The 21,134-nt window shown below is 48.8% G+C and overlaps 1 protein-coding gene and 1 long non-coding RNA gene across 10 annotated transcripts in view; one reads left to right on the top strand and one right to left on the bottom strand.

The window, feature by feature from the left end:
• TLK2 (tousled like kinase 2) overlaps nt 1-10,632 on the bottom strand; it is a 44,857-nt gene extending 34,225 nt beyond the window's left edge. The window contains exons 1-3 of one of the 7 annotated variants that reach the window (XM_040536697.1): nt 10,276-10,632; nt 8,077-8,165; nt 6,200-6,265 (exon numbers count right to left, since the gene is read on the bottom strand). In XM_040536697.1, coding sequence (XP_040392631.1) covers nt 6,200-6,265; nt 8,077-8,157 — 147 coding nt within the window. In that variant the 5' untranslated portion in view covers nt 8,158-8,165; nt 10,276-10,632. Of the gene's footprint in view, nt 1-3,511; nt 3,794-6,199; nt 6,266-8,076; nt 8,166-10,275 lie in introns of those variants that run through there. The other 6 variants (XM_040536693.1, XM_040536691.1, XM_040536698.1 and 3 more) reach the window with 6 other exon arrangements.
• Nucleotides 9,692-20,528, top strand: LOC121059798. Of its 3 annotated transcripts, none has more exons than XR_005814642.1 (3): nt 9,692-9,737; nt 13,825-14,330; nt 14,651-20,528. It is a non-coding gene; the product is annotated as an uncharacterized LOC121059798 (long non-coding RNA). The 3 variants fall into 3 exon arrangements; XR_005814641.1 differs by lacking the exon at nt 9,692-9,737 and adding an exon at nt 13,050-13,717; XR_005814640.1 differs by lacking the exon at nt 9,692-9,737 and having other exon boundaries at nt 13,050-14,330.
• The last annotated feature ends 606 nt before the right edge of the window (nt 20,529-21,134 follow it).

Below are 21,134 nucleotides of genomic sequence, written 5' to 3' on the forward strand. Positions count from 1 at the left end.
CAGTACCACTGATTTTTCTTGAAAATGTGTATTTAATGCTTTTTTCCCCCCACACTAAAGAAATGAACAAGTGGAAGTTGTGTTAACAGCAGTAGAACCGTCACGCATAAAATAATCTCTCTCACTAGGCTCTTTTATGGACCCAAGGCTGACCTGCCCATAAAGCAGCCGCTTCTGCCACGCTAAAGCACAAATCCAAGAGGCTGGAACAGATTTACCTAAAGAGTATCCAGTTACCTACAAGAGTCTAGCATCTTTGCAGGCTCTGCTGGATACACACCTACATTTAAGGTACACAAGCGCTTTTGAAAATTATTTTCTAAAAATCTCTTTAAGTTGTTTTTAAAAAGAAAGAAAAGTGAATCATGCAAAGTCACTGTTTTAGCCTAGTGCTCTGACACAAAAGCATCCTCCCACGGACCTAACTTAAGAAATCTAGACAAATTTGACAAAGATATAAAAACAAGATTCACAATTACTGATGAAATGCATTAACAGGAAGAATGACATGATAAAGCCAACTCTCCATTAATAACTTGTGAGCATCTTCTCCCAAAGATTCATTCTATTTTGGCATTCTTATTTTTGCAGTAACCACTTCCCACCAATCAACCTTTCCTCAAGGCAAAGCCACTTCTCATTATATACTTGAAAAGAAGACTTATGGGAGGGGTAGAGAAGAAGCCTTAATACCACAGAAGAATCCCACAACAGATTGTTTTTGAGGGTGGCAGTTCTCCCTTCCCCATTTATAAGACAAACACCACCATCAAATTAAGCTTGTGACACAACCTAGCTATTACTAACCCCATTCCCAATCAGGCATCCGCACCAAGCACAAGTTCTGTTTACCTCCCGTGTTACTCTGTGAATGTTAACTAGCAAATTTGTTACTCCTTAAAGGACAGAGTTGCTTCAAGGGAATAAAAAAAAAAAGCCTACACTTGAACAGCTCAGGAAGCTACACATTCAGGATTCCCTTCCAAACGCAAATTACTGAAAAAGACATTGCAGATATGCTTTAAGCCATACTATTTTCCCCTTCAACTCATCACACAAATAGCTCATTTTACCTTGCGCCCTCGGTGAGGCAAAAGATTAAAATTAAGTTGCTTTTTATACGGAGAAGCAAGCTCCCACCTCCGTCTGCCCTGGAACCTCTCCACTGCGATGGCTCACGAGGGTACTGCCCCCGTTTGTCACAGAGATTTATTTCTTGGCCAACAGAACTTAACAGAACTGCCAACACTAACCTTAACTACATCCACATGAAGTCCTCCTTGATAATAAATGTATTGTCTGATGGCAAGCGGCGATAGAAAGCTGATCTTTTCACCTACGTACAAAGCTTGTTTACAAACAGCACAAGCGACGTCCTCTAAAATCCTTCGCTTCCTCTCGTGCGCTGAAACCTCAGCAGCACGGCCAAGCCACCAGCCTCCTGTGCGAGTGTGAAAGCTCGATTAGGTGTGGAAGCATCCCAACAAGTTAGCATCTGCTGGTCTCGGATGGACAGGCTGGGGCTCTGACATAACCAAGATGAAAGTTGTTTCCACGTTTGGTTAAGATTTGGTGCCTCCATTTTGCACGTGGAGAGCAAGTGACAGGAACAGCTGTCCCAAAACGCCACATTTGAGCTTCGCATAGACATTGCGGTTGAAAGCATGTGGCCATGGCGCTGACCTGCACTCCAGGGCAACCTGGGGTAATAAGCTGATAAAGCCATCTATAGTTAGAAGCAGTCCTAAGATTTTTAAGAAATACAGGTTTAACCTCACCTATACAAAAAATCCCGTCTATTTGCACCAGAATATAAAGTTCTGAAATGCAAGCAGCTGGAAAAGTACCTAAAAATGTTTTTCTTCCTTCCAATACACAGCTACCTGTAATATTCCACGTGGGATTTGCAGTTCCAGAGGAGTTGGAATCAAATCCTTTTTTTTTATATTAGCAAAAGAGCAATTCAATTCAGATTACAAGTTCTTGAAGAGCAAAAATACTAATTTCCCTTTACTTTAAAAACTTCCTCTAGAAACTACAGTGACAAAATCATAAAATTGAAGCTAACACAGGAATAGAAAGGGTGGAAAGGAATCGAGTACTCAGTTTCGGAGTCAGGAAAGAAAAGCTTGTCAGTTGTTTATAAATATCTAGCAAGTTCACTGCCATGTTTATTGACACTGTGAACAAATGCAAAACCCTCTATAGACACTTTTTGACTTATTTCCACTGAGCAAGTTTTCTTTCCCTTCGTTATCTTCAAGACAGCCTTCCACTTCTTTTACTGTAAAGTATGAGGCCTATCTTACAGGCAAGAAGCTAAAGCATCTTGCTCGAGTCAAACTGTTAGCAAAAAAGTCTTGTTTTGAGGTGTTTTGGCTATGGAAACACAGATTGTTTGTTAGAACATGCTGCACTTGAAGCAATAAGGATGCAATATCAAGGATGTTCGAGGAGCACGGCCTAGTCCTCAGCTGCACCTCTCCTCTCAGTTATGCAAGAGGAAGAACACAACAGTTTTCACGCTCATCCAGCTACGTATCTGGTTTCACACACAACCTCGTGTTAGCCACTGCTGGTAGCAACAGGTTTAGACAATGGATATGAGAAGCTATACATCTCAGCATCTGCCCCTCAGCTGACAGTGAGGGAGTAAGTGTGTGCACGGACTAAAAAAAATCTTCAAATTTATGTTTTATCATTCCTGACTATTTATATTTAACTCAGCAACTGACACTGGATAAATGTTCAGTACTTAATTTAGCATACCATTTTAAGTGGTCGTGACACAAAAGGAATTAAAGGAATGAATGTGAATTTTGGGGGAAAAACAAGTAAGCAGGAGCAAGAAATACTAACATCAGAATACAGCTGGGGAAGTAGTAGTAGGGAATGAGCATGCCATAGTTCACAAGGGAAGGGCTTATGAATTTTGTTCCTGAAGTCATTTTCACTGGTATCTGGCTTTTCTAGCACCGACTACTTCGGGATAATACCGCATTTCTCCAGTATTGCTTCCGGCCCCCTCATCCACTATTCCCTGTCAAGAGAAACCGTGATGGGGCTCTGCAAAAATCTGAAATACATGGGTCATCTGAAATAAGCTAATGGCTCCTATAGTGTTTACCCAAATGACAAGCACAAGAACAGCACACACATCCTCCTCTGCGAGGAATTTCTTTCCGAGATAAGCTGGCGTGCTCTTTTCCCTTGTGATTCACCTTTCAACTGCTGCTTTGAGTCCGTGGCCTACCTCTGCACGACAACACCTCCATGTTGAGAAGTGGATGAAGAGTTCGCAGGCCCTTTCAAGACTCCTACTCAAAGGCAAGAATTAAAATCCTGTCCATTTACACAAGCTAGTTAGTCATTTCTCCCTTTGCGAGAGCCCAGGGAGGGCCACAAACAAGGCACAACGGCTGCAGTTTCAATAGAAACAACTTAACCTGATAATAGCTCCCATCACATCTTCTGGAACAAAGTTAGTCTGACTCAGGCCTCCCTTACCTACCTCCTGTTCAAGCCTAAATACTGCCTTGCATGACTCGTGCATTTCCTCAGCCTCTCCAAGCTGCCAGAAATGATCCTTCAGGCTCGTCCACAACTCTTCTGTTGTCCAGTCTCCATTTTCTGCTCTGCAACTCCTCAGACTGGAAGAGAGCTCTAGGAATCCAAGCTGCCTAGCTGGAGCCTCACATGTGGGTTTACGTGCGTTGCAAAACTCTCTTGCTAACTCAGTGGCGGAGATGTGCTTCACTACCTCAGGCCAATGCAGCCCAAATTATTCTGAACTCTGTAGCAAATCAAGAGATTTCAAAGGGAAAAAGTCAGTCCTTAATTCCACTCAAAGTTACCGCTGACTCCACGTGGGAGAATTAAAGACTGCTTCTTAACTGGGCTTCTAGAAAAGCCCCATGTTAAGCAACATTATGGCCAATAACGAGATCCCCACATCACTTCTGTGTTCCAGGTTTGTCTTTTTGCCACGGGAAGTTATCTGCTATCAGACGTTCACAGGTAACTTCCACCACAGCTGATGGGTAAGCATATTTGCAACAGGATTTGCTTGGCTCCCATTATACCTCCAGAGTTCCCTCAATGAAAAAACAATATTTTTATTTTACTGATGGCAAACTGGACAGAAGGGTCACGCAACTCACCCTGAACCTCATCTCAGGGGCAGAAGCAGAACTGAGATCTGACAACTATTCCTGAACTCCAGCAGCCAGACAATGGCTTGAAATAAGTCGTGATGCACAAAGAAGCATCCAAGCAATTTTCAAGTATCTGGCATAAAGTCCTGGCACTTTCTGTGGTAGCTGATAAATTCATTTCTAAGCTTCAAAACTCTTATTAATTAGTTCTTCTGGTGGCACGTGACACCTGTCAAGGACTACTGTGCAGCCCTGCTTCCCTCCAGGGAAGATACAATTACGCTCATACATTAATTCTCAACCTAGTAACTTTTGCTGCTAAAAACACTGCTAAGTAGACCAAACAACTGGTAGTTACTGAACTAATCAAGACTTTCCATCCTAGAGCGACAGAAAAAGGGAAAAACAAACAAAAAAAGGCAACAACAAAATAATACAAGTAAATGCTGTTCTTTTTTATGATCCATTTATCCTCTTTTTGGAGGCAGATGTCCTGCGACGTAAGCGACATTATTCAGGTTATTTTCATTTCCCTCTTTGTGACACCACACAGAGGGAGGGCAGAGAGCTGTAGCTACCACCAACACTTCAATTCCAGCACAGTCCTCCAGACCTACAACATTCCTACAGCAAGACAGACAGTTACTCTCTCTAGAAATACTTCAGCCTTTTTAGATTAGCTATAATAAAGTGGTGCACGCAGCTTAGTTGGAAGATCTTTTAAAGACCAAATTTGTAGAAGAAATGCACGCTGCAGCTATGATCCACCCTGGTTAGGCCTGAAGCAAGCTGTGTGCAAACAAATCCATCCAGCACAATTACCTATTCCAATTCTTATCCAGTAAAAGTCTCTGGAAATGACAAATCCTTCAGAGCTAACCTGCGTGGTATCTTAAAGCCGGCACCCAGGCAGGGAGAAGGGAGGCAGAAGATGAGAACAGACAAAACTAAACAATGTTATCTCCAGAAACAAACTACTTTTTGTCTTCTGTACCTACTGACCCAGGAAAGATGCCTGAGATGACTAGTCAGAATAACGCCTCAACTGAACACGCTTAGATTTTCCCTAAATAAACAAACACAAACAGGAGTTAGATAAGCAGAATACTTGTAGATGTCAGACAGTCATGCGTTAATTCAAGGACCGGCTTTGTGAATTTGGGAAAGAATGGCACTTTACCATATGGCAAGAATAGACATCTAAAGCACTGCTGGCTTTTTGAAGCTATCTAGTGACCTGGACGAACCACATGAGTATAACAGTTGCCTAGAAACATTCCTTGCTCATAAATTCCACGTATAAACTCCAAGCGTCAAGAGAAATATATTCTCCAACTATTAAGTAAGAGAATTCATCACAGTCTTGCAACAGAATTTTGAGGCATTTGGGACTGCAAATGACCTCGGTCATTGGGTTGTGCCTTCAGCTACCACAGGAGGTGACAGCACACAGCTGCTTCCAAAACAGTTTAGGATTTCTGCCCTCTACTACTGTTACTGGAAAGCTCTTCTAGAATCCTGTGACTCTGATGACTAGAAGCTTTTTATTCCAGTTTCTAGACCGAAAATTTATCCTCGATCAGCTTACTTTTGTTCGTTCTTAGATCCGAGTACAGATATCCTTGCAAACACGGTGGGAAAACGGGCTTTAAAGCTGCATTTATATCAAGGACGTAAACTAGCACGTTAGTTTTACGCAGGCTCAAAATATACCCTGTATTTTTAAACATTAAAGAAACCTAGCCAAACACACCAAGTGATACAACAAGCCAGTGGAAGGCAGGAAGCTCGGGGCTGTAACTGCCTGCCCCATTCACCCAATAGGAGAGCATCTAAGATGACATTTCTTCCTTTTATGCAATAAACAGCAACAGAATACCTTCTATCCCAGGAGGATGTGCCAGTCCCAGTCCCACTAGATGGCACTAACTTACTCGACATAGCTTTCCTTAAACATTTAATTGGAAAAGGCTAAAAACCTTAGTTGAATCATACAAATTGTATCACAGCTTTCCCAATACATTCCCTTTAAGACAATGACCTACCAATGCCAGTGCGGAGCATGACGGACGGAGACTTGGGGGGGTAGGGAGGGAATTTGAAGCACCAACCTGGGAGGGAATGTAGTAGCTGAGATTAATATTGCAACCAAGACTTGCTGCAACATAGTAGAGTCATGCTAATTCATATCAATGGTTGGCTGATCTATTGCAAATTAGCAAGTATGCAAGTAAATAAATATATATTGCTTGAAGTGTAACGCATTTTAACAGTTTACTGGCTAATACAAAGTAATACGCTATACTGCAGAACAACAGGTAAAAACAAAACTCAGTTAAAGAGGAGCTTTGCTCCAAGTGCAATCTTCAAGAAATGAGGCCTTATTATTTGGTATGCTTTAGTTAAAAAAAGGTTTTTCAATATGCACCTATACAGAGGAAGGGTACACACTGTTTCTAGCTCAAACATATAGAAAACAATTAAGACTTGCTATCCCGTATCCTTTTCCTTTAAAAGGAGCAATTCCTAACATTTTTCAAGAGCACTGAGTATGTTGGCACTGTTTTAAAGCAACGATAGTGTCTGTGATTCTAAGTCTTAGCTATTCTAGAAAGTCATTTGGCTTTATTTTTATTGGTACAGCTAAAGATGTTAAAGTTACGTATGCGAGGGGAAAGAAGCAAGAAACAGATGAGAAAGTACATAAAAAGTTGTAATGCTGTATAAAATGTCTTTCAAGATCATAACTACATTATGGAGCATAAACTTATACTTGTAGAAAACCTAACGTTAAAAAAAAGTCTTAAAGGTGGGAAAAACATCAAAAAACCCACACTCCTACTTCAGTAACTGCAATAGTTACCCCCAACTTCTAGTGTTAATCATCCTTACTACGCTACTTGAATGCTGAATATTTTACTTATTCATGCTCCCTTCCAGGGCTTAGCCTTGTTTGAATCCAGACGGAAGTACAGAAATAAGGTGTAAACTCAAACTAAACTGTTTTTCAAGTTCTGATCTACTTTCACGTTTTCTAAGAAATACAACATCTACAAAGTTTCTTCCCAAAATAATTCTAAGATGCTTCAAAAAAAAAATAACACTGCAAAACTAGCGTTTTACCTTCTACCTTGATGTTGTCCAAAACTTGGTATCTTCATCAAAAATAAACTCCTTATCACTGACCTAGTTTAAAATGAGTTCTGCCACCATTTCATTGCTCAGAGAGACAATCAATTAACGCTACCAACGACATCAGGAGAGCTAACAACTTAATGCTAGCATATCAAGCAACCACAGAATGTTGTTATTAGGTGCCTTACTCAGGAAAGCCAGATACTGAACTGTTATGAAGTTGTACGTGAGGACAAAGATGGGATTTTACTAGCAGGTTGTGGATCACTGATATAGGAGGGTTTACCTTCAAGTACTTTTTTTGTGTGTCCCATGCAATCGAGTACACAATTTTAGCACATTGTACCCACAAAGAACTGGATGAACAAATTCCTGAAAATATTAAGCCCGGTTACATGTTGTATCAAACACAATACGCTTGAAACTACATCTAACAAGTGGCCAAATTCAATTCTCAAATGAAAACTTGGAGAAAGGAAGAGATAGATGAGATTCCCATTCCCAAAGACAAAGTTGTCTGGTTTTTGGGGGTGTGCAAGCTACCTCAAGATGGAGCAACTCCTAAGAACTTAATTAGGACCCCAAATCTTCTGTATAGCAGTGTCTGCTCATAGAGATCCCATTTTCATTCCTCTTAAACATACTTCAGACAAATTAGCACTCAAAACACAACTATCAATGTAAAACATTCTGCTAGCAAAGCAAAATTATCAATGTAGAACGAAAAAAAAGCGCAGTGCAGGATGGACAAGCAGTCATGCCTTTTACAGAAGGTACTTACACTCACCTTGGCAACACCAACTCCAGTGAACCTGGCCTCCAGTAGTTCCTGCCTTCGTGGGTCCAGGCTATGCAATTCTTCCATCATTTCTGCTGCTGTGGGAGAACAACAGCCAGATTATGCAATGCAAGGAAAGGAGAGATTTAACATTCTGTGCCACTGATGAGACTCAAAAGCGTCTGTTTTGCAGCAGAACCATGTAGAGAGTGTTTTCTTGCAAGAGAAATACGAAATTACCATGCCATAATAACGTGACTTTGTCACCGTATTACTGTATTTAAACCACAACCCTGCTGGAGAGTTTCATCTTCTATCTGTAGCACCAGCCATTTCAAGATCTCTTAATCCAAGAAACCAATTATGTCACATTCTCCCACTGGATGCTTTATTAAAAGGAAAACATGGGACTACAGCGTTATGACTAAAGGCTTCAGAGCTTTTCATCCATGCTGCATGACTAGGAGAAAAAAAAAGCAACGCTCCTCACCCCAGAATTTATTTTTGGCCAATCCCTAAAATACAAGGTCTCCCCAAACTCCAGATTTCACTGACAATAATACTGACAGCAGCCGTGGTTCTTCCAAGCACAGAAAAGGATCGTAAGAAGAAAATAATGCACATTTACACCTTTTACTTTACAAGGTATCGGATGCCTCTAGGGCTGCATCTTTATACTGGATGTACCTGGGGTACCTCTTGGCGATCCGACACAGCAGATACCATTATTTGAAGGGTTCAGGTGAGGAGAAAAAAAAAGCATAGTCGTACAAACAGGTTAAAATGACAAAATATACAATTCAAATACTGAACTGTGAAAAAATGGGACAAATTTCAATGCTCATTTTTAACTGTGAATCACATCTTCCCAACTGTACCAATCAAGTTCATCATTTCCAGAAATGTCTGTTCCAGTTTCATTTCCCGGACGAAGGTAGAGAAAAGAGATAGAAGATAAAGATTTGCTGTATAAAGAGCATATGCGATGAGGAAAGTTCTTGAAGGGCAGCAAGTGCCCTCTAGAACAGGCAGCATACAATTGTTCCTTTTATTAACTGTCCATTTTGTCCCTGCTGTTTCCTCCAAACGCTGCAGACCTAAGTTACGGGGGGCTAAGGGAATCAGCCTGGGGGCACTTCCAAAAGCTCTCCCCAGTCAGCAACAAGCCTCAAAAACTAATGGAATACTAAATGCGGTCATTAGGGAGCCTTATTTCTACTATTTGTTCCAACCCCCCCTAAAAAAGAGCTATCAGCCTAGATTTCAAAACAGGAAATCTGTGCAGAGGAAAATGACAGACGAGCCATGCAGGCTGAGATGTCGAAGTGCTCCAAGCCCCGTCCCCCATTTCGGGGGCACCATCCGGGAGGGAATGGCAGCCCGGGGCGGGGATGCTGGGCTGGGAAGGGGCCGCCACAAGTTCCCGAGCCTTTTTCCTCCCTCTGGCCGGAGCCCATCTTCTGCTGGGGCCTTGGGAATGCCCCGGGCTGGGGCACTGCTGGCAGCCGCCCCCTGCCCTCTCTCCCTCCCTCCCTCCCTCCCAGCAGCGGGGCTGCCCTTCCCCGACGGCTTTAAAAAAAAAAAAAAAAAAAAGGGGGGGGGGGGGCACGATTTTCAAGCCCTCTCTAACCCCAAGCTGGCAAAACAGAGAGGCGCTAGGAAATAAATGGGTGAGTGAGCAGCCTGCACCGCCTCGGCCTGCCTCCTCCCGGCACCCGGGGCAGCGCTGCCCCAACTCCCAGGCCGGGGCCTCGGAGGCCGTGCCCGCCTCCCCTTCACCTCCCCCTGGGGGGGATTTTTCTGTCCGCTGGGACCGGAGCCCCGCGGTTTTTTTTTTTTTTAGTTTTTTTTTTTTTTTTAACCTCTTCTCCCCCCCGCCCCCGCCTCTGCTCTCCTCCAGGCCTCGCGGTGGGGCCAGCAGCCGCGGCCCAGGCCTCGCTCCCGCCGCCTCGGGGCACGCAGGCCGCGGGCCCTTCCGCCGTGACCCCGGCTCGGCCCGGCCGCAGCCGGCCCCGGGGGGCGCTCCAACACCCCCGGAGCCCCTCGCAGCCCCGCCGGGACCCCCCCCCCCCCCAGGACTTCCCCCAGGCCCCCCGGGGCTGCTTCGGGCCCTGCCGGCCGGGAGGGAGGCGGAGGAAGGGAGATGGGGGGGGTTGGGGGGGTTCCCCCGCTGTCCCCCCGCTTTTTCCCCCTCGGGGCTTCTCTCACCTGGCGCTGCCGCTGCTCCTGCCGCCGCCCCGCCGCTCCTCTCCCCTCCTGCCCGGGCCGAGCGCTCCCCGGGCACCGCTCGGCTCCCGCCGCCGGGGGCAGGAGGAGGAGGAGGAGGAGGAGGAGGAAGGAGGGAGGGAACCTGCTGCTGCTGCTGCTGCGGCGGCGGCGGCACGGGCGGGAGGGGGGAGGCCAGGGGCGGCTCCGCGGCCTCCCGGGCACCGAGAAGGGCGGAGGGGTGGCGGCAGAGAGGAGGGGGGAGAACCAGGGGGGCGAGCCCCGAGGGCGGGGATGGAGGAGCCGGAGCAGGCCGCGGATCCCCGGCCTCGCGTAGGACCCTGGGCCGGCCGCCGTGCAGCCTAGGCCGGGCGGGGGGGGGGGGGGGGGGGGGGGGGCAAGGCCCGGCGGCAGGACAAAGGCCCGGGGGAGGGCTCGGGCGGCCGGGCAGGTGCTGAGGAGGGGGTCGCTGAAAGGTGGGGGGGGGGGGGGGGTGCGGGTGGGTTGCGGGGACCCCGGGGCTGGGCTGGGCGGGGCGGGGCGGGCAGGTGCGGGGCGGGGGCGGGCAGGTGCGGGGCCGGGGCTCCCTCCTCCCCCTCCCTCCCTCCCTCCCGCGGTGCTCGGCCCGGCCCGGCCCGGCCCGGCTCGATTGGTGCACACACAGTGGTGAAAGCGCGCCGCGTCTCGCGAGATTTGCACGCGCGGCGAGAGGGCGGGGGAGGGGAGGGAGGGAGGGAGGGGAGGGGAGGGGAGGGGAGGGGAGGGGAGGGGAGGGGGCGGGGGGGGGGGAAGGTGGGGGGGGAGGGGGAAGGGCAGGTCAGCGCGGGAGGGGGAGGGGGGAGGTCGGAGGGGGCGGGGTCTGGCGGCGGGGGGGAGGGGCTTGAGGGGAGGGGGAGGGAGGGGGAGGGGGCTGGCAATGAGGGGGGCAACAGGTGGGGGGGGCTGGGGGTCGGGGGGTGGGGGGGGCAGGTTATGGGGGGCAGGGGGGGCTGAAGGTCAGGGGGGCCAGGGGGCTGCTTATGGGGGTTGGGGGGCGTGGGGGGGCAGCTTATGGGGGACAGGGAGGTGGGGGGGGTCAGCTTATGGGGGGTCAGGGGGGGCCTGAGGGTCAGGGGGGGCCTGGGGGGCTGCTTATGGGGTCATGGAAGGCCTGGGGGGGCAGCTTATGGGGGTCAGGGAGGCTGGGGGGGGTGAGGCAGCTTGGGGGGGTGGGCAGCTTATGGGGGACAGGGAGGTGGGGGGGGTCAGCTTATGGGGGGTCAAGGGTGGGCTGATTGGCAGGGGGGGCCTGGGGGGCTGCTTATGGGGGTCAGGGATGCTGGGGGTGGCAGCTTTTGGGGGTCAGAATGGGCCTGGGGGACAGAGAAGCTGGGGGGGCTGCTTATGGGGTCATGGAAGACCTGGGGGGGCAAGTTTACGGGGGTCAGGGTGGGGCTGGGGGTCAGAGAGGTCCGGGGGGGCAGGTTATGGGGGTCTGGGGGGAGGCAGCTTATGGGGGTCAGGGAGGCTGGGAGGGGTCAGGCAGGTTGGGGGGGTGCAGCTTATGGGGTCAGGGTGGCCCAGGGGGAAAGCAGCCATGAGGGGACAGATCCAGCCTCGGGGTGCGGACAGGCCTGGGGGGGGCTGCAGGCACAAGGGGGGGGGGCACAGCAGCCCTGGGGTGTTTCCCCCTCTGGGGTGACCTCCACTGAAGACCAGGGTGTCCCCAGAGAGGGGATGTGGGGGGGTCTCCACGCACCCCCCGGCACCATCCCCAGCTCCATCCTCCTCAGGAGCGGCAACCTCACTCCCAAAAGCGCCCTCAGCCCCACAGGGAGGGGGCCGGGGTGCCCTGGTGCCCCCCTGGCCTTGTCCACCTATCACCATGGGCACCCCCAAAGCCCCCCCAGGAGCCAAGAAGCCCCCCCAGGAGCCAGGCCCAGCCGCCGCCTCACGCAGCCCCGTCCTTTGGGGCTGATGGAGCAGGGACGTGGCCGTAAAGCACAACCCCACCACGTTAACCGCTGCCTTTCTGAGGCTGTGCCGAGTCGCTGAGGAAAAAAAATGAATAAATAAAGACCAAAAAAAAAAGAAAAAAGAATAAAAATAATAATAATAAAAAAGGCTCATCCTGGCTGCGGCGAGAGGTTACAGCGCGGCGCATTTACCTCTCTCGCAGGCGGTGGGGGCCGAGCGCCAGGCGGTGCAAGCCGCTCGGCTTTAAGGCTGAATCAGCTTTCTGAAAAGCAAACAAGCAGGGGGGGGAAAATTGGGAAAAAAAAAAAAAAAGGAAAAGGAAAAAAAAAAAAATCGGCGTGTTAGGAAGGGAAGTGGCCAGGCCTGTCCGAGGGGAGGCAGGCGCGGATTAGCGATGCGAGGCTGCCGGCGCTTTGGGAAGGGTTCGGCCAGGAAAAAAGCGGGGCGTCCCGCACCTCTGGCAGCCCAAATCCTCTCCCCGAGCCTTTGCCCACCAGTTTGGCAACGGGGACGATGCGGGGAGGAGCTGGCGAGGTTCAGCTCCGGGGGGAGTAATCGCTCTTGCGACACGATGGGGGAAGTTCCATTATTTTGAACGTGTTAATTTATCGTCCGCGGAGCCCCGCGTTATTTGTTAACTTCATGTCGCAAATGGCTCTCGGAGCGCCTGCCTGTTCTCGCAAGCTGTGTTTCCTGTGCTTTAATCTGTTTTTCGGTAGAAGAGCCACTCCAGTTTCAGCTCCCGCTGCGTGATTCACATTTTCAGCACGGCCAGCGGCAGGAATTTGTAAAATAAATAAATAAATAGCATTTAGTCTTCCCCCCCCCCCCCCCCCCCCCAAAAAAAAAAGAAGAAATTCTAGAGTAAATATTCCATCAGCTGGTAAGCTAATCACAGCCATTTAGGGGAGCGCTAATTAGTAACATTTGCAGTTAACATTGTTTGAGGAGGTATAAATTTCATTTGTGGAGTTGCTGCTTGATTTGGGGTGGAGAGGGGAGAAGATCTGGAAGGCGTTAGACCCAGGAAAGGGACCGGCTTCCAATGCCCCCTGGCTCTTCTGGAGCCCGGCCACTGCACCTAAAAATGCCCCGAACTTTGTAGGGAGCGGTTTGTGATCTCAGTGCTGAACAGAAAACAGATGCTGTGCCGCTGGATCTATCACATCAGCCCCGTCTCTGTGTTTTAGGGGTGGTAGGGTCGCTTTGATGAGGACCCTGGGAGGTAAAAGCCTCCTGGAGACCCGGGGCATTTATTTCAGGCAGAAATGTTTTCTGAAAGGCGCCCTGCGCTGGTGGAGCAGCGGGTGGTTACTTCTGATAAGGAACCCGACGAGCTGAGGTTGCACCATCCTCCTCTTGTAACTTGCCCCTCTTCCAGCCCCGTATTCCTCTGCCCTTAGCAAAAGGGTCAGGGTTTCTCTTCTCACGTGCAGTTTTGTGGCTGGAGCACACCTCCTTCAGCACGCTCCTGGATTTTCAGCTAGTTGTGAGTGCTCACAACCCCTTTATTTTCAGCCTCGGTCAGCCGTACAGTTGCATCTTTCCCTTCTCTGCTGCAAACCCCAATTGCCCCCTCTGCCTTTGTCCTCCCAGGAGCAGCTCAGAGCAACTCCCTCAGCTGCAACTTCCTTCCCGAGATGCCAAACCAGCACGTAGGACGAGGCAGCTCATCTTTTGGTGTTGTGGAGGGGAAAGGAATCAACAAGTTGCAACCACATTTATGGCGGTAGCCAAAAATTCAGAGTAGCCTTTAAGGGCATCGCTTGCTGTCAGAGAAGTCCTGGGTAGGTACGAGGGGATTGCAGACAAATTTGCTATTGAGCCCCTGCAGGAAGTAAGTTATCAGATAGATTTCCCAATCAGAGCCTGTAAGTCCGATATCTCAGCGGTTTTTGTCTTATACTCCACCCCAACACCATTTTCAGCAGGGACGCAGCATCCACCCTTGCCTGGTCCTTCCCTTCTTACCATGGGGGACCAACACCGGGTGCCCTGGAACAGCAATGGTCTCCGAAGTGAAAATGGATTTACCTGGATGAGACACAGCATAGCTGGGCTCTTTGTTACGGCATTACTTCCCGTGGGACTTCATAACCCAGGTTGGGACTCAGCAGAGAAGTGGCAGATTTTTTTTTATTTTTATTTTTTCTAAATAGGAAGAGCTAACTTACCGGAATGTCCTCGCAAGAAAAGATCATTTTATGACTTTCTGTTTTCACAGGGAAAGGTTTTCTAATTCAAAGTGGCTGGGAGATGTAAATGTTTAAACATTTTGTATAAGAAAAATTCTGATTCAATCCAAAATTCTAATGTGAAATTTTAAGATACCATGTTTAAAAACATACAAAACATCCAAATTAAAAAAAAAAAAGGAAAACAAAATTGTTATTGCACTGTGATTTTCCCCACGCTATTTCAGTTTGTGAACACCTGGCCCAGCATAAGAAGAGAACATTTGGATCTCCAAGAACTCTCACGCAGCAAAACTCCTTCTGCCAGCCCCTACGTGCACAGCACGTGAAAACCCCTCTGTTTCCCCCACTTTCCTTAACTCCATACGAGGCTGGAGCCCCTGTGCTTTGGTCCTTTTAGAGGAGCTGGTTTGAAAGCTGGCGGGCAGGATGGCTATGAGCAATGCAGTATGTGCACGGCTGACCAAAATTTATCTCATTCGTGGGGGCAAGCCAGCCCTCCTACACCAGCGCCGGTGCCAGATCCCTCCCGTACAGCATCCTGCTCTCCAGGTCTGCCATCAGCCAGCGCTAACACTTCCTATTACATCCCCTGTGGCAGCTCTCATCTTCTTGCATCGCTCTCCTTGGATGTCAGCGATATGCTTGGCATGTTGTGCTCGTGTCGTGTTGGAGAAGAACCACTCGGCTGCCGCAGCCATTTTGTCACTGAATCGTACCGGAGCAGCCTCAGAGCTCCTCTCCAGCCAGCACTGCGTGTTTAGCAAAAGGAGAGCAAACCCCTGCCTCTGCATCACTGCTTCACTGTTAACCCATGTTAGATTTGGTCAAAATTTGCTAAGGTTTTAGAGATTTTAACACAGCCGTGTAACAAGCTCTCTGTCTTGAATTTTGAAAAGATAAATTAAAAGTCAAAGTCCTTATCTGTTTAACGCCACGGGTGATTTGCCTTTGCATTCCAGGCTTGTAAAATATTCCAACTGCATTTTCCCTCGTGTTTCTGTACAACCATGAGGTCTAGGAGTGTACTGACATGATGTAACACAGAAAAAGGAGAGCTGAGATTCCTCGGTGATAGCAGGAATCCGGGACCTGGGGACTTGAGGAAAGCGTCAAATTGCCTGAACCCTTAAAACATAAGAGCTGTCTTCAGTGATCTCAGACCTGAAAACTCTAAAGCCAACAGAAAAACAAAGCAAGTTCGGCACTCAACAGGTTTCTTACAGATTTAGCACGGGGGATGATCTCACTCTAGGCATCACATCCAGAAGAGGCCAAGCCTTGCCTGCAGAGCAGCCTGTCCTACCTAACCAGGCACGAGCGGCAACTGAGGGCTTTTCTAGACTTGGGGCATTCAGAACACCTTAGCCTTGTGTGGATTCTCTGGTGTCTAGCAAGGGTAGGGCTCCAGCAGAGCCTTTCCCTCCCTAGGAATGGTAAAAGGGTCTCCTCGTTTTCTAGACAGGGAGAAAGTTGGTATCAGCTACTCGGAGATAACATGCCATCGCCTGACTCCTTCCTGAGGCCATTTGGAGCCTCCGCCCTCCCACACAATGGGGTTTATCTCAGAGGTTGTTCCTGCCCCTCCCTCTGTCTACACCTTCAGGTATCCCATTAGGGAGGCTTTGATACCCGAACCCAGTAGGAAAGCATCCAGGTCGCTCAACCTCCACGCTTGCAGCGAGCCAAGCACAACCTCAGCGCCGTGCCCAGATCCAAGGCAGCGTGTGTCCTGCCTGCCTGGAGGCATTCGCTTTCCCCAAAGTGCAAAGCTCTGGAGAAAACCATTGTTTGTTCTTCTGCATGCACCTGAAATGGTGCGATTTCCTTTACGTGCCAGCAAACCTTCCCCCTGTCCTCGTTCACTGCTAGCTTCCTAGAATACGAGAGGATAATATTCTCCGCAGGATTTGCCCCCTGCTTCTCTTCCCCTGCATAAAACGGGTATAATAACACCCTACCTTACAGGGCTTTCTGAAGGCTTCAATTAAACAAACTGCTCTTAGATTTGTGTAAGAGGAAAATTAAATCAACATCCTATTGTAAAGCTGGAGGTACTGCATGCATATTTCTCTGAGTATATTCAGACTGTGTGAACGTGTGTAAATACATACCAACCTTCACAACAAGGGTTGTCTCAGTAGGGAAGAAGTCACTTGAAGTTAAGGAAAAGCTAGATTTAGTTTTGCATGCAACCTTGATCGACCCTTGGCATAGAATATGGAAAAAACACACAGCTGTGTAATTAAAGGCTGCAGCGCGTCTGTCTGTCTAGGTGGTGCCTGGTGTATCTGCTGCCCTGGTGGGGGGCACCCAGCACAGTGCCTTGCGCTAGGTCCCGTGGATAAAATAGTGGTCTGGGGGGGAGATCAGTCAAATTTTCCTTCCAGATGAAGAAAGCCACATCCAGTGCCCCCTGGAGGAGGGTGATGGGGTACCTCTCCACTTCCAGCGGTACGGCAGATCCCCTGGTGTGCCCCTTGCACACCCCCATAGTGTGAGCCTGGCCTCCATGACCTGGGACTGGACTGCAAGCAGCAACTTTCCATTTCACATGAACTGAAAGAAAGTTTTACAGGATGAAGGACCGGCCCTAATCCCCACAAAACTCCCCAGACCCCAAATAAAATGAAAACACGAGAGCTACAAGAGTCCTTTGGACTACAAGGCATTAAAAAAACCTGAATGCAGCAGCCATGCCAGCTCTCCTCTCCACCCCAAAATCAAGCTGCTGTTCACCCTGGAAGACTCCAGGTTGCTTACTGCATACAAGGGAGCTTGGTTGAGAGCAGCAGGGTCCAAATCTCACTTGGATGATCTTCCTTCCCAGAAGCAGCCACGGACCAACAGGCTGGCAGCTCCAGGCTGGTGCCGACACATTAGTGCTTTCTAGCGAACTCTGCCATCAATGCCTTCCAGCCACAACCAGTTCCCGCTCATCCAACTGTTGTCACACGTGAGTGGGGCTCAAAGACCGTATTTCCAGAGTAAAAACCTCTGGTGTGACACCCCCAGTTATACCACTGCACCTTTGGGCAGGAGGCAGAAGCAGAGGCACACACAGCCGACCTCTTGCTTCTCCCTGCGTGTGCTCCAGCTTGCGCGCTCCGTAACAGAGGTCGCTGTATCCCATTTAGCTCGAATTAGCCCTCGCTGTTGCCCACACAGGTAATTTCCTCCAGTGTCCCACTTTCTCTGCAATACAAGCTCCCATTCAGCAAGGCATTTAAGCACAGGAACTTACTGCCTTCAGCAAGAGTCGAGCACAAACTCCAGAGCTTTGCTGATTAAGCACAGAGTTGACAATTCCTTTTCCTCTCGAGCACCTCACTTCACAGGAGACTCCTCCAAAAAAAAAAAAAAAAATAATCCTCCCTCCTCCTTGCATTTCTAATAATTTCTATCATGCCCTGGAAGCATATGTGACAACACTGCTAGGGTGAGAGTCCTACAGACAGCTGAGCAGAAAGCTGCGTGCCAAGCACACACCCGTCTGGGGGGAAGGAAGAACTACGATGGCAGAAGTGATCCTGGGCATTCGACACATTCTCCCAATTCCTGATCATGCATCTTCTCTTCTGGAGTGATTTTTCCCTAACATGGCACCAAACCCAAAGGGGTTGTCCCGTTGACTGATGAGAACGAAGAGACCTCCTCTTGTCCCTGCACGGCTCAGTTTCCCTGCATCTGTCTTTACAGAGAGGGAGGGATGCTCCCCAGCTCCCTCAGTAAGGTGGTCCTTGCTGCCTTGTCAACACTTCTAGGCACTAAAACCTGTGCACCTTTCATTTGTGCTCAGGAAAAACAGTTGAGTTCAGTTTGGGTCTGTGATTCCTGTAGGGAATCCAGCTGGGAACCCGCCAGGGGCTCATCCCAGTGCTTAAAGACAAAGGAAGCTCTTTCAGCTTTGGCTACAATGCAACACCGAGAGCCGCAGGCACCCGTACACGGAGGTTACTTCTGCTCACACCTCTTATTGAAAATAATCAGGTTTCATTTATCCTGGAGCTCTACAAGTAACTACACAACTAGAAATGGTGGTGACATACCCTGAGAAGGTGGAGCCAAAGCGTTTGGGAGAGAAGACAATTGTCTGGTCTCAGAAGCATTTGATGATTACTGTTGTAACCAGAAAAATCACTAAGGATGATTGCTGCTTGCCACATTCCTGTGCTGCCAGGAAGATCCTGAAAAAGCTCCAATTTCCACTGGAATTTACAGTTCATTTATTTTTGAAGTGAAGACATCAGAAGCACTCCTCAGCTTTCTCTTCTCTTTATGTCCCGTTCCCCTCCTGCTTCCCAGGTTCCAAAGCTTATCTGTGAAATCCAGATGCTGTGAGAGGAAATACGTACCTAGGGAAGCAAAGGGTCCCTTGCCAGTCACTGGGACCCTCAGCATCATGGCTGGATTGAAACTGAGAGCCTTTCTGAAGGATTGGTCCAGGCTCAGCCCAAGTCACGGGCTTGATGCCATAATCCCTCCATGAAAGGGTTATGCAAAGGGTCAGAATAGGTGATGATAAAATTCCCTTCCAGCCAAAACAATCTCCGAACCTCCAAGGAAATCCACCATCCTCTGGCAAGAGCCAGGACCAGACTTTCTGAAGTGCAACAATGTCTGGCTCCAGCACCACGGGGACAGCGCCTCTGAAGGGCCATGAAACCATCTCTGCTGCTTGGGAGGTTCGACGAGCTGCGTTGGCACGGCCTGCCAGCTGCAGACCACAAGACTGGAGCGCTGGGAACGAAACCAGAGCAGATACGCTCGGAACGGCTTTAAAGTGAATGTTACAGTGCTAAAAAAGAAGTAGTGAAATGTAACGAAAGCGAATTCAGAGATCTTTGCACATTCTAGAAAGGCGTTGTGCAACCCAGCCCGCTTGGCAGGCCCGCGGTGGGAATGGCAGGAGCTGCTGCAAGTTAGGGCCCAGGTACCTGAGCAGAGCTGTGTGGGAGGCAAGGTCCGCAGTTGCAGGAGCGCAGCAGCTTCAGAGAGAGCGGGAGCTGACAGAGATTAACGAAGGGAGCTCAGGCAGTATCTGTCTGTAGGAGGCCTGGCTCGGTCCAAGGCCATTAACTTGTTGCTCTCTGAGCACCACCAACAGGACTGGAAAACAAAAACACGTCTCCTCAGCGTGGTTCACGTCCAGCGACTGCTTCAAGACTGCAGCAGAACGAGGAGCACTGAGAAAGGCACAGAGCCACTGCGATGGCTGCAGGCTCGCAGGGCTGCAAGTTTTTGCATGAAGCCCAAGTCAAAACCAGGCAGACAACTGGGACGGAGCCTTCAAAGTAGAAACAAATAAATTACTAGTCTTCATTTTCTCCCATTCGGGAGTTTGAACTTAAAGAAGAGTCCATCAGCTTTAAATAAATCATGTTTATAATTAAAAACACATTTTCTTGTGCTGCTTACAAGCCCTTGGATGATTAATAAGGCATTTTTCGAATTACTTTAATTCACACTAATTACGCTGCTTGCTTACCCAGTCAATAGTTCTCCTTCCACGGAGATAAAGCTATCCCAGGAGGAGGTCTCCCTTCAGGGACCAGGAGGGAAAAGACCCCAGAGAACTGCCTAAGGCACCAGCAACATACGGGAGGTCTTTCACAGAAAGCTACAGAGCTGGTTACATGAGTCACGTCGTGTTCAACGCTCACAGGACTGCTTTTGCTAAGCCTGACTCTTTGCTGGATAAGATGAGGTTGCTCAGTTCCTGGGGGCCTTGAGCAGAGGTACCAACCTCGCAGGGGGGCAGACTTTGCAGGCCTGGCATGGAAACACAAGGGGCTATGCACCTTCTGGGTTGGGTCAGGCCTGTGCCCAGCAGAGCTAAATATATTAGGAGCAAGCGGGAGAGATGGAAGGAGAACGTAAGACCCTCGTGAACATTTTCTTTCTTCCCCTGCCTTCAGCATTACAGTTTCCCTCAGCATTTCAAGCCCACAGGCTGACTGGCAGGATTTGGAGCCAAGGAACACATGTTCCTCCAAGTGCTGGTGCATCCGTGTTTTGCCCCCTGCACCCTAGTGAAGATGCATCAAGGGCAGGTCAGTAGCAGGGTATGACTTTTGAGCTGCCTTGACAAAAAAGGACAGGAAGTGGAGAAACAAACAAAAAAGGCAGTAAAGGATCCGTGAAATAAAACCGTCTCTGTTCACTTTTTGTCTTTCCAAAAAGAGCTGCTTCAAGCCTTATCTTCTCCTGTGTCATTTGGAGGCACTGTCAAGCCTCCTATTCTTTTAGAAAAAATAACTGGGAAGACAATTCTTCCCATACTACAAACCATAGTAGTATAACAAACTGAATGAGAATTCAATTCGCATACAATTTACAATATTACTTAAAAAATAAAAATAAAAATATAAAAACAGTAATGCACTTCCATGCCTGCCCCAGCACTGCAGCCTGCCTTTGGACCGTGAATGGATTTGCTGGGTCACCATTCCACAGGAATGGCTGCAATGTCCTGGCTCAGAGGCCTTCATTAGAAGACATACTAATACCTGTGGGGAGACACAGTGATGTGGAAGCTGCGAATTGATTGTGCTACCTCATGTCCGGCAAAGAGCATGCCCCTTCCAGCACTTCACAAACCAGTATGCTCCATGAAGACTCCTGCAGACTCCCCAAATCTAGCAATGACACTTCCTCATCTTTTTACCCTTTCTCACCCATTTGAAGACAGCAGTTATTTCATCACCTATG

The sequence above is a fragment of the Cygnus olor genome, chromosome 25 (genome assembly GCF_009769625.2).
Source record: "Cygnus olor isolate bCygOlo1 chromosome 25, bCygOlo1.pri.v2, whole genome shotgun sequence".
Classification (NCBI taxonomy): Eukaryota; Metazoa; Chordata; class Aves; order Anseriformes; family Anatidae; genus Cygnus; species Cygnus olor.